Source organism: Chrysemys picta, chromosome 2, assembly GCF_011386835.1.
Source record: "Chrysemys picta bellii isolate R12L10 chromosome 2, ASM1138683v2, whole genome shotgun sequence".
In the NCBI taxonomy this organism is placed as follows: Eukaryota; Metazoa; Chordata; order Testudines; family Emydidae; genus Chrysemys; species Chrysemys picta.
Genome location: NC_088792.1, coordinates 209,817,965 through 209,831,271, shown reverse-complemented (window position 1 = coordinate 209,831,271; position 13,307 = coordinate 209,817,965). Strand labels below are relative to the sequence as shown.

The following is a 13,307-nucleotide window of genomic DNA, read 5'->3' as shown; positions in this document are numbered from 1 at the left end:
AGAGAGCATGGCCCTTTAAATCTTTTTCCTAAGAGGGAGGGGGAGAGTAAGAAAAAAGGAGGGAAACTCCAGGGGGCAGCGCTGGAGCTCCAGGGAGAGGGGGAGGCAGCCTGCAGGCCCAATGCAGAGTCAGAAGTCCCAGTACTCACAGCCCCGTGCAGCTCTGGGCAGCAGTGATACTGGGTCCAGTTCCGGCCTGTCCTTCTCGGCAATTCCTCCCTGGCACAGTGCTCCTCCTGGCTCTTGTCCTGGGGCGTCCCCGATTGGCCCTGCCTCCCCCTCTCCCTGGAGCTCCAGCGCTGCCCCCTGGAGTTTCCCTCCTTTTTTCTTACTCCCCCTCCCACTTAGGAAAAAGATTTAAAGGGCCATGCTCTCTAAACCCCAAAGGGGTTACATAATAATATTATGAAGTATAGGGGGTGTAATGCCACACGGTAACCCCATTCATGTTGTGACCGGAGTCCTAGGGGGAGCCAACTGAGGTCACGCAATAAGGGTGAACTGCAAATAATAGGGCAGACAATCCCCAAAGATTGTGGATATTCCAATACGTAGATTTACCAAACCAGAACAGCTTCTGTAATACCTCACTGGTAGGGTGACCAGATGTCCCGATTTTATAGGGACAGCCCGATTTTAGGGTCTTTTTCTTATATAGGCTCTTACCCCCCACCCCCATCCCGATTTTTCACACTTGCTGTCTGGTCACCCTACTCACTGGTTACCCAGAAGCCAACAACACAGTTCCCTTAAAGTAACCCAGTAAGCCTCATGCCTCCACCCAGATACCCAAGTCAAATATGATGATTACTAAAAATCTTATTCATCATATAAAAAAGTTCTACCAATCCCAAAGGATCGAATACATTACTTCCCAGGAACTGTCTGCTTTTATCTGGTTTAATGTTAACCATGTAAACACACAAGGGGGAAGAGACCTATAAACCCCCCCTGCTGGACTTTATCCCCTGAGCCCTGAACCCACCGAACCTAACTGAATCCCAGTATGTGAGGGTCACCCCATCCCCATTACCCAGCCCACTTACTTATACCCATGACTGTCTCTACTTTCTGTATGGGTGATAGACCCTCACCGCTTGTCGGCTGTATCCTGATCCCACCCACCGGTTACCCCCCCCCCCCAATTGGGGACATTGCAGTCTGTATATATTATGTGTGCTGCCCAACTCCAAAACACTAATGTCCCCCTATACTCTGTATGTTACCCCCAATGACCAATAACTGACGCCTCAAATTTACTGTATTGTTTATTTTTCAAATATTACCTCTAATTCTATAACAGGCTAGAACTTTGATGTGCAAACCTGTACTATCTCGCATGGAATTGCCTTAATGACCATTTGCATTTTTTCTAAGCCTCTAAAGGTTGGCTCCGGGTTATTTAGCCCGCAAGCCGCTTAACCCTTTCTGGCCACGTGTCATACTTCATATAAGGTTTGCTGCAATTATGAGTGGTAGCAACAATGGTTTGCATGGTCATATTTTAATCACATAACGTAACACATACTCACACAAGTGCTTACAAAGCATGCACGAGTTGCTAGCACCATTGAAATTGCACTTGCTTGGAGCAAAGCTAACAATTGTATTTTGTATCATCACTTTGCACCTAGGGTAAACAAAATGATGCCCTAAAGCCACACCATTACAAGGAGTGTTCCCTGCACAGTGCCATAATGATGCAATTGCTTCAGCAACTGCTCTGCAATATGCAATGTTTCTTGTACTTCTGAATAATTTCTTGTTTTGAATATTCAGGTCTATAATTCTGTGTACAAATTTTCTGTTTTATTAACATGTAGTCGAGACCATTTTCAGTCTATTTCAGAAAATAGAATTTTAGTGCAATAATGATTCCATTTTAAGTTACAAAATATATATTAAACAAAAAATCATTTGTATGGTTCAAACTAAAAAAAATCATCTGTGGTCTGCCACCTCGCCACCTGTGGACTGCTAGTCTCAAACCCCTTCTTTGAGGACCGTGCTGAGAACTACAGGATAGATACCCATCAGGCACTAGTGTTGCAGCTGTTGGAAGAAGTGCTGGTTTGGGCACAGCAAACGGCTTTATATTTGCACCTTTACAACTTATAGTTGTAATTTCTAATGGTGCAGTTTTGTAGAAATCACTGGAGTTTTCACGTGTAGTATAATATGCTATGATCATATCCTTTTCCCTGACCATGCAGAACAAATGCTTGTTGATAGGCATATAGGAAGAAATTTCTATTTCTTACAGGCATAAATATTAAATTTAGATTTTTGTTCATTTCAAACCCCTTGTATTACAATAAAATTAAGTAAAATTTGGGCTTGACAAAATGGATGCCTTAAAAGGAATGTAAATAAAAATGAGAGAAGAGAAGCCAACTTCCTGTGGCTCTACAATAGAATATTACAAAACGTGTTTACATCTGTAGATATGTTACCTTTGTCCTTTTTGTAGAAGAGCACAAGTACTTTAATTTTAATGTGTCGTTTTGTGTGTCCTACCTTTAGTTCAAGGAGGCTCCCCCCTTCAGCTCCTTGTGATGTAAATGCCTTGCAATTTGATCTTTGAAGCTACATTTTCACTTAATTGTATTTTAATGTGGATGTAGGTAGGTGTGTTTTCTTTAAAGGAAAATATGCCCTCAAATTGCATACAAGATACTGTCATTAAAATTGTACTGGATATATTTGCAGATATTTAATTTAAAAAATTATTACTGATTGGAAGCTTTAATCTGAGAATAATACCAGCACACTCTTTTGGTGTGTTTCTATCAACACTGTATAATGAAAAAATGTGGCTTAGTCCTTACAATGCATGAACAACAATAGGAATGCTGATAAAAGATATTTGTTTAAACCTATTAACTTTTGGAAATGCCTACAGCTAACTCCAAAAATCAAAACATGGATACATTTTTAAACTTGCTTTCTACCCTCTGCTGTAAAATCAAATTAATTCTAAATCTTTCTCTGAACATTCATAAGGTGCATGGCAAGACTTTAAAATATAAATTTTCAGCCCTAATTGTACCTTTGTGGCTGAATTCTAAGCCTCTGGAATTTGGAAATGAATAATGAATAGCTTGTACTAAAATATATTCAGTTCCTTTTTAAAAAAAATCTGAAAATGAGAGAAATAGTAGAATCAATTTAAAAAAGAATCCTGTAAATATTTAGAGGCAGCTTCATTTGTCCTTCATGATTTAATTCCTGCTGATTTTATTGAATTCTCCACTGTAGATAAGTCGTGCTACTAAAATATTACTTGTCTTGAAAGCAGTGGCAGCAGAATGAGGCAACATGAAACAAACATTCCCCCTCCCCCCAATAGTTAGACAGTACTCAGTGGAATTAGAGCTATTCTGAAAAAACAATTTTCATAATTTTTTTCCCTACTTTTGTCAAACTTTCATTTTGATGAAAAATAGCAGACCAACTGTAGTTGGAATGCCTCTGTGATTTTTACCAAAAATATAAGGCTGCATCTTTGTGTTGGGATAACAGCACTCTGGATGCTGTTATGGTAGGATTATTGTCATGTTACTTACACCAGCTGAGTGACATTCTCAATTGGTCAGGAGTAGCTGATGGAAGCTGTGGGAGATTGAAGTGAAACACCAAAAAACAAATGATGGCTTAATCCCTGCTTCATCTAGGAGACTTTACATTTGCTCTAACTGGTGATCCAGTTCTCACAAGTGTTGCTGTTACACTACCCTAGTGCCAAAATAATGCTGTTTGCTGTGCCCCAGCAGCAGAATTTTACCGTCATTCAACTGGCCTGCCCCTCTCTGTTAGTATTCAGTGCTATCATTGAGAGGGGAAGGGGGGCAGGATTGAAACTAAACTTATGCATGACATCCCTGTGATATTAGTTTTCAGCAGTAACATCATTGGGAAACAGCATATGTTCTAAAGGGTCCTCTTGTGCCAGTTTTCACTGCTGGCATCAAGTGAAAATCTGTGATACCGGTTGTTTCTAAAAGTGTCATCTTACATCTTGTTTGGGAAAAAATGGTTGAAAGTATCAAGATAATTAAAAAATGAAGTAGAAATAACCCTTCTGAAACTTGCCCTGTTTTGGTAGTACATATGGCATTGTCAGTGCCAAATCCAGTTTGCTTTTTAGTCAGCTAAAATTTTACTTAAGCCGGATGGTACATGTCACTGAGAAAATCGTTCCATCTTTATTGGTTCTTCAAAGGCTTTTTACATAAAGGTGCTTTGTGTGAGACTTACAGGTCAGCTAGTTAACTGTTCCTCATTTCTTTTGTATTCAATATTTTCAGAATCCCGTCAAAGCAACTCGATTTCTAATTTCTGGATCTGTCCCATCTTACTAGATTTAAGTGGCTTTTTTGTTTGTTTTTTCCATGCAGGTACTGCTCATTAATCACCACGAGTGTGGATCTGAAGAAGAATTAATTACCTCTAATTTTTTGAGTATGTTTAACTTCAGATACACACAACGTAGCCTCCTTCCCCATTAGATTCTTAGAAGGTAGTTATAATACTTTTTATAGTCTCCTTCTTGTGGCTTTGATAGTTTATGATCAATAACAAGAAAAAACCCTGTTCCTTAAGTTTTGGGCAACTGCATGCCAATCAGTTCATTTAAAACCTCCTGGAGGTCTTTCGCATGCCAGAACTTTAAAACTGAGTGTGTATTTGTGGAGGTAACCATGTTAAAGAATTTTTAAAATAAAAACGTAGTTGATTTCCATTTCTGGACTCTGGAAAATTATATTTTTTATAGGCTGGGAAATCAGTTATATTGGTTGAGTGAGTTTGTAGTTCAGACTAAATTTTCATAACAATCTTGCAAAAAAAAAATCATTCATTTGGAAATTTTAAGATAAAAGTTTCATGAGTTGTGTCTGGATATGGCTGGTATACAAAATGTTGTATTGAATGATACTGCATTATGCCTATTGTGTGGATAAATAAGGACTGATCAAGTTGTTTACCAGCTGTCCTATCACTAATTAGTTATTGCATAGGTTTTGCACAGGCTTATTATATCTAGATAAATTGATATGTATGTCACTCTTCTGATTGTGAAAAGATTATCTTGTACACCGTTATAGATAAATGTTTGTTTTACTTAGGGATGGAAGAAAGAGAGAATTTTGGCTGAATATCCTGATGGCAAGATAATAATGGTTCTTCCTGATGATCCAAAGTATGCACTTAAAAAGGTACATTGAAGCTATTAATTTTTTTTATAAAGTATACTCTATCCTGCACGATATTTTTTTCTAAGGATAAATATGGTGTTTAAACTTATTTCACTATAAACTAATTTTATTATGAAGTCTTTTCTTGGATGCCAAAACTATTAGAACACTTCAGTGCAGACTTGAGTTACCACCTCCCCTCACTCCCTAACTGCACCAAGTCCAACCTTGGCACATCTGATAATTCAGCCCTATGTATTCACCCTATCCTAAACGAAGCCCTTTGATCATGACACTAAGGGTAGTCTGTAGTTGATTAATAGAGAAAACAATTGAAGGGGGAAAGTTATGAGAAACTGCATTATTTTATTTGTTTTTCTTCCAAGAAATTATCATAAGGGCTTGATCTGCAATTGATATATATTACAGACTCTTGTTGATTTCAACTAGAGTTTTGCATATGGAACAACTGACAAATCCAGCCTTTGAGATTAGCAGTTGGTTCTGAAATTCCAGAAGAGAGAAACAATGCTTTTGTAAAATGTCATTGAAGTTTTAAGCCTGTTAAACTGAAATATCATATTTAAATATAAATCTAACCTTTTTAATACTAGGTTTAAAATCTTTTGAAATGCATATTATAAGAATGAAGACTGACATGCACCTATATTGAATTTAATTGTAGTTCAGATAATGCAATCTAAGATCAGATAAATCCAAGAGAGATTCAAGACTGAAATTAATTGTAACATATGATCAAAAATCTTTTACTATCAAAATCTATTACCTTTTTTCTTTATCGTGTTCTACAAAATTTTCTAATACCTGTAAACTTGACTACTTATTATGACAATTTGTGTAACTGCAAGTATCTGATTTGGGCAATGATTAGAAGTAATTTATTTCATTGTGATTTTACATTTCTAGTAGTTAGGCAAAATATTCAAGAAGTTGTGACTTGGTTAGGTTTAAGAAATAGCTTTTGACTTGTGAAGTAGATCTTTTTTTGTGTAATAAATTTTTAATTGATGTTTAAACTTATTAAAATATTAACATATTACAAGCAAGGAATTATTACAGTTCATGACTTGCCTTTTGGCATAGCAGTGGTGTTCTGCAATATTAACTGTAAGACCTGTGATTACTGCTTCTGTTACCTCATTTCCAAGGACTTCAGAGAATACTGCAACAAAAAAACTGCTAACTTGCTGCAATAGGGTGCTTGCTCAAATTTCATGAACTTGAGCTGGTTTTACCCCGCTCAGTGCATCAATGGGAGACCTTCAGGGATATTAGTGATGGAACATGTGTACGTTTTTTGTGCTCTAGATAGCATTTTCTATGGAACCTTTTTCTGCAGCTTTGGTTACACTTCTCCCCCCTTACTTATTTTTAATGAATTGTGTTGACGACTGATTGTCCTGAAAGAAAAAAGTGTGCAATTAAATTCTCAGCCTTACAAGTCAGGAAATTAGAGTCCCATGATAACCATAGCTCTCCACTCTAGTGTGACAAAACTATTAGTATGATCCTAATGAAAAACTGAATTTTCTAAATTAGTATGTATCATCTAACAGTAAATGTACATATACACTACTCTTACTGCTTACATTATCACATGAAATGCTGTACTTTACACTGAATTACGTGATTTCTTTGGGATTAAGATCTCAATTTCAATATAACATTGAAGTAAGACTTTTGCATATTGCCTGCTTATTTATCAGATGCTTTTTAGCCTCTAAAGGTGTCCCTACACTGCAAAGAAAAACCTGCCGCTGTCTTGTGCCAGCTGACTCAGTTGCGGGGCTGGTTCATTGCTGTGTAGGCTTTTAGGCTTGGGCTCTAGCCCAAGCCCTGGGACTCTGCAGGGTGGGAGGGTCCCAGAGTTCGGGCTCCAGCCCAAGCCTAGAAGTCTATAAAGCAATGAAACAGCCCCGCAGCCCAAGCCCTGTGAGCCTGAGTCAGCTGGCGTGGATCAGCTGTGGGTTTTTCTTTGCTGTTTAGACACATCCTAACAGAGAGGGACAGTCAGTCATTTCAAACTCCTAATTAATTTGCTAGAGTATCTTTTAAGACACAACAAACTTTTGTGCAAAGTACAGGAAGTCTTAAAGCTGAGAGAGAAGTCTAAAATTCTTATCACTCATTACTGGTGACTTCAAATATTTTGTACACTTAATACTGGAAATCAGATTGTTTATTTGGCAGTAGTTCAGGTCTGGTTTATAAAACTGCAACTTCTACTTATCTTAGATTAGGAGATGGAACCAATAGTATCACCTTTTTGAAAGTTATTGAACTCTAGTCTTGACAGATAATGTCTCCGGTTAGATTAAATTAAATGTGTGTGTATATATAGTATTGGAATTTTTGATGTTACTAATACTCTTATCTGAAGTATGCAGTCAACTCAAAATTGCTGGCTGTGTTTATATCTTGTCTGCTAATCCATTCGTGCTTTTCACATTCAAACTTAGAGGGAGAGTTGTCTTATTTTTCTGAGATTAAAAAATGTCTTTCATCTAAAATTAGGACTTGAGAGTTGTAATGGAGCTTGATTAGGACATTTACTGGCCTAATTCATCAAAGTTTGCACTTAATTTTAGGAATCCTGTTTCCCGGCCTGAAAGACATTCGTGATAATGGACAAGACTTAACATCAAGTTTGAAACTACTGGAAGTTGACCAAAAGAAATGTCTAATTTAATATTTGCAATTAAGCATTCTTTAAATAGATCCGTATAGCTATCTTCCATATATTATATCTAGAGTAATCCTTCAAACTTCTGGAAAAATAACACTTCCAATCTGTTTAATATGTCTAGAACCTTTCCATAAATGTAGCCGTTCTTATTGGGTGGTATATCTATATGTAGCTCTTCTGCTGTACATTAATTTTAATTTATTATTTTAACAGGTTGAAGAGATTAGAGAGATGGTAGACAACGACCTGGGATTCCAACAGGCTCCACTCATGTGCTATTCTAGAACAAAGACACTTCTCTTTATATCTAATGACAAAAAAGTGACTGGTTGTTTAATTGCAGAACATATTCAGTCGGTAAGTGATCAAATTCCAGAGGTGTAAACTGGGGATTCAGTGTTGAATGACCAATTATAGTTTTTAGATATACTAGAGCAACAGAGGTAGTTAAAATTCAGGTCTGGCCATTAATGTTTAATATGAACCCATTTTAAGGCATTTATGATTTTATTTGTGACAGCTAAATTCAGGGATTCTACTATCTACTGAAAATTCCAGCACTTAGCAGTCTCTATCCTATACCGTGTGGTCTGTGCAAAGGTACTCCTCTGAGGACAGAAAATAATCACAACTCTTATTAAAAAAAATCTTACTAAGACTTTTCCATCATAGGCATTTCCAAAATGTAAATATTAATGTCTCCATGTATTTAAGCCCTGATTTTACAGACTTGTGGTAATAGGGACACCCTAACCCTCCCAGAAAGTACTCCAAGATGGTGGATAAAGAACAAACAAACAAACAAAAAATAGAAGTTAATGCAATTTAATGGCTACCTTACTTTTAGGAAGTTTTGTTCACTGCCGTCACATTCAATTGGGGAACTAAACCAAAGAAACGCCCTACATGAAATCTCCCTGATACTTTTGATTCTTCTACCCTAATTTTGAAATTAAGCGGACAGAAATGAAACTAAAGTTGTGAATGTAACAATGGCAATAGTGCCTCAGACCAATGGTCCATTTAGATCAGTATCCTGTCTTCTGACAGTGGCTGGTGCCAGATGCCTTAGAGGGAATTAACAGAACAAGGTTATTATGAAGTGATCCCTCCCCTGTCATCCAGTCCCAGCTTCTGGCAGTTGGAGGCTTAGGGACACCAGAGGATGGGGTTGTGGCCCTGGGCATCTTGGCTTATAGTCATTGATGGACCTATCCTCCATGAAATTGTCTAATTCTTTTTTGAACGCAGTTATACTTCTAGCTTTCACAACATTCCCTGGCAATGAGTTTCACCATTTGACACTGCATTGAGACTGTGATGAGAAAACATACACTAACATGCTATGCCCCTTCATCAAAGAACATATGTGTAACTGAAGTGTTTGTTTACAGGAGAATGGATTATCTTGTACAAGCATTGCTAACACATTGTGGAGTTATGAATCATGCTGTTAAAGTTTGACATTATCTGCAGGGCTATAGAGTTATAGAAGAGAAGATTCCAGAAGTTAGTTCAGAAAATGAGAAAATCATATTTGAGCGACAAAAAGCCTGGTGCTGCTCGACTTCTCCTGAACCTGCTCTCTGTGGGATTAGTCGAATCTGGGTGTTCAGTATGATGCGTCGGAAGAAAATCGCTTCTCGGATGATAGAGTGTCTCAGGTAATATTAAATAAATCAATGAATTTATTTGGGGGTCAATCATTTTGTGGGTTGTAATTTGGGGCTCAATCATTTTGTGGGTTGTTTTTTGTTTTTTTGTCTGTCCCTTTCTCCCCCCCCCCCCCCCCAGTGAATTGTGGATAGAAACTGACAGTTGTGCTCAGTTTTACACAGACCTTTACATTTTTAACAATTTGAGTATTCTCATAGGGCTTGCTTACCCTAAAAAAACTTTGCTAGGATACAATTGTAAAGAGTCAAATTAGCTGACAGGATGTTGTCCACAATGGACTAGTCAAAGTAGACCAGGGACAAAATCTTCAAGAGTGCCTAAGTGATTTATGAAAATGGGAGTTAAGCACTCTTACCCTAAGATAAATTGTGTTCTTCATTATGTTACCTAATCTATTAATTACATCTCCTGGATTTTTTGGGAGCAGGAAAAAGGGACGGTAACAGGCACAAAAACACAGGGCTACCTCTTGTATTCTTCTTACCTGCTTACACTTCTCCTTAAGTGGTCTTTAACATTCGTCTGAATCTGACTTTTTTCACCCTGTTCAGGTCCACTGATCATTACAGTAGATTTTATTTTCCATGGAGTTTAGGTGTGTTAAACTGCCAATCTATCAACAAGGAAGGCCACCTCTCCCCTTCTTCCGCAGCAAAGAACCAGCCAGTTTGTTCACTTCCCCCACTTTCTCCCCACAGTAGTCTCTGGACTCCCTTTGTAGACCATTTGTTTTCAGAACCTTTGTATTAATTTTTTTTTCCTTCTAAAGCTGGAAATTGCTTTTAAGTTGATATCGTCAAGTGAACACCTAAATTTGCTAATTTGTCTTTAATTCTATTTTCACAGACCCTATGAGTTCAAATCCTTCTGCAGTAGCTCTTCTGTCTGACGAAAACATCAGACAAATCTAAAAAATAAAGAATCAGAAAATGCTGCTTGTAATTCCTTGTCCGGACCTTCATTGAAGGGGAGCTTTACCTTTTCTGCTCTCGGGTAGAAAGCTCTGACAGGTAGAATGCAGAAGTCTCTAACTGGGTCCAGGGTGAGTGAAGAGCTGAGCTCAATATCCATTCTCACAGCAACCTGACAATATCATTGTGGAGACTAATGCTTCCTTGCTGACTGCACCAGCATTTCCAATAGTAAGCTTTCTTATGTATGGGGCTCCTGCAGCTTTGCGTAGCAGGGTCCCCATAGACCTTGACAGTTGCAATGTCCCCTTGGATTGGAAGACAGGTTTACTGCCATGGATATCAGTTCCTCCCTTTTTAATGTAGGGATGCATTCTCTGTTGAACCTAGGGAATCTTCCTCCTTGGGCCCAGCACCTGAACTCCTTGCTCCCCTTAACTTAAAAAAATATATATAGTCTCTTTGGAGCAGAGGTCTTGCTAAAAAACAAACAACAATTTCTGAGGAAGTAAAAATCTAAAAATAGTTGCTTTTCAGAATTGCTTGAGACCATCCTCCCTCTTGAGTGACACATGATGGATCAAAATCAAGGAGATGCTAGAGACACAAAGCATCAAAAACACCTGTAAATGATTTTCACCAGAGTCCAACAAGGAATTTTCCCTCACTCTACATACCAGCTCACTAAATCTTAATTAAAGACCATTATCTTGTTGGAAAGGGCCCTTCTGACAGCTGAATAGATCCTGATCTAAAATAATGGAAGTATCCTCAGCAGGGCTTGGATTTAGCATTAGTTACCTGTTTCACTAGAGTCATTCTAGCTTCAACAGACTCCTCAGCAGATACGTGCTCTTACACAGATTTTCATTTTATTGTTTTAAGATCTCTAGGAGCCTCCCTCGATTCCTAGCTAGAAACATGGTCTTAAATGCAGTACAAAGAAAGCAACTGCTAGCCTTCCTTTAGAGTAAAATATTCTTGATATCAGCATATTTTGGGCATGGTATTTTTTATATACACACATTACAAATTCATACACACATACACATACACTCTATTTTTAGCCTGCTCTTCTCAAAGGGTGCTTCATCCACAGCCACAATTCTATTTGGTTGAAATATAATTTTTGATAAATAGATCCTGTCCAGATCGGCAAACATCCATCAGATTCTGGAGTTCTTGCAGTATAGTCCCTTGATGTCCCTTTTTATTTTGTGGGTTTAACTGTTTCAGGTCCTACCTTTCAGTTAAGGTCTTGGAGAGCACCAAATCTAGAATCCTGGGCCCTACAAGGACACATCAAGCAAAGCAGGGGTAAACACCTGAGATTCCTATGTTAAAAGTCAAGGAGAGAATAATCCTTTTGGCCCACTTTTATACTTCCTATGTGAACAAAAGGACACAGATCCAATTTTTCTCCCTTTATATGCCTTTAATGATAAACATCTTGAAAGTACATTGCTCAGCCATGTTGTTTGTAAACCAGGCAAGATCTACTTTTATCCTGATGTCTAATTGTTTCTCACAGCATCATCTCTACCTAACATAGCCAAAGACCTCCATCCTCGGATTACAAGATAGTTTGACCCTCTTATCAAACACCATCTTAAGCACTCATTGACTTGCATATAAAGGTTTTAGGTTGTATTTCTGATAGCTGTACTGGTACGGAAGACACTGCTAGGATTCTAGTTAAAGTAGTACTTGACACAGGTTTGGTTTTTATTCAGAAATTAAACACTACCTTTTTACACATCATAAGAAATGGCCTTGGCTTCATTCTTTTCCTAACAGAGTGCCTTCTGCGAAAAACTGGTAGCACCATCTATGTCCACAGCCCCCTCGAGACATACATGAAGTCAGACTATCTTCCTCCTACAAAGAAAAATACTCTCAGTAGGCTTGGAAGGATTGGATTTTTATTGGTATATGTCGGTAAATACAGATTTTTTTTTTTTTTATTGTACACGCAAACTGACAAAATTGTATTGATAATCAAAAATTACAGATAGGAAAAGAATGTGGCATGAGAACTTAGAATTTAAGGATATTTACTTTGTATATTTTGTCAATTGATGTTTTAATGGTTATAAAGCTTTAACTTTTTGAATTTCAGCAGCTACTGTAACTAAATAATTGACTCCACTCAATTTCTACTTTTATTATCTACCAAAATAATAGACTTGGAAGAACTTGATAATTTTTTTAATCTATCATCTAGCTGCTGGGGGGAAATTTGGCTGTGGGGAATATCAGAACTCCTCTATCCTCTGAGAGCTCCATTGAATAATAGCTTTGTGGCCCAAGAGGTAATAATTTAAGAGGAAATATGCAAGGCAGGCACCTGGTAACCAGTATATTTGCTGTACATTAAAAAGTAGACATCCAAGACACTCACAATGCCTTTAGCAGGAAGGTACTTCCTGCTGTGCCATTACATTGAACTCAGACTGCTCTTCTACACATCTCATGTTGAAATCATTTTTTGAGCTCCAGATTAATTCCCTCTGTAAAGGACTGAGGATCAATATGAAGAATGGGAGAACTTGTTTTCTTACCTGAAAGAAAGCTTTCTTCATTTGTTCTGTGCAAATGATCCTGCCTATTAATTTTTTTTTTTTTTTTTAAACTGGACTCTCAGTGGCTGTTTGCTCAGATTATGCAGATGGGGAGAGAAGAGGCTTTAGCTATGAAATTCAGAATTTATACTGTAGCACATATGCACCATAAAGTATGAATTCTCTATTTGATGGCTACAGCTGTCCCCCCATATATACTTTAAAACATATTAGGAAAGTTACGTTGGCTGACTAT

General features: G+C 37.6%; 1 protein-coding gene across 20 annotated transcripts in view; it reads left to right on the top strand.

Moving 5' to 3' along the window:
• Nucleotides 1-13,307, top strand: part of ESCO1 (establishment of sister chromatid cohesion N-acetyltransferase 1) — a 52,638-nt gene that overhangs the window by 38,433 nt on the left and 898 nt on the right. For 14 of the 20 annotated variants that reach the window (XR_010598007.1, XR_010598006.1, XR_010598003.1 and 11 more), the window contains 3 exons: nt 5,127-5,216; nt 8,116-8,259; nt 9,379-9,566. Coding sequence is in view for 7 of the 20 variants with exons in the window: in XM_005309487.5 (XP_005309544.2) it covers nt 5,127-5,216; nt 8,116-8,259; nt 9,379-9,566 (422 nt within the window). In the remaining 13 variants the exon portion in view is untranslated. Of the gene's footprint in view, nt 1-4,397; nt 4,520-5,126; nt 5,217-8,115; nt 8,260-9,378; nt 9,567-12,287; nt 12,429-13,307 lie in introns of those variants that run through there. The other 6 variants (XR_010597998.1, XR_010597997.1, XR_010597996.1 and 3 more) reach the window with 4 other exon arrangements.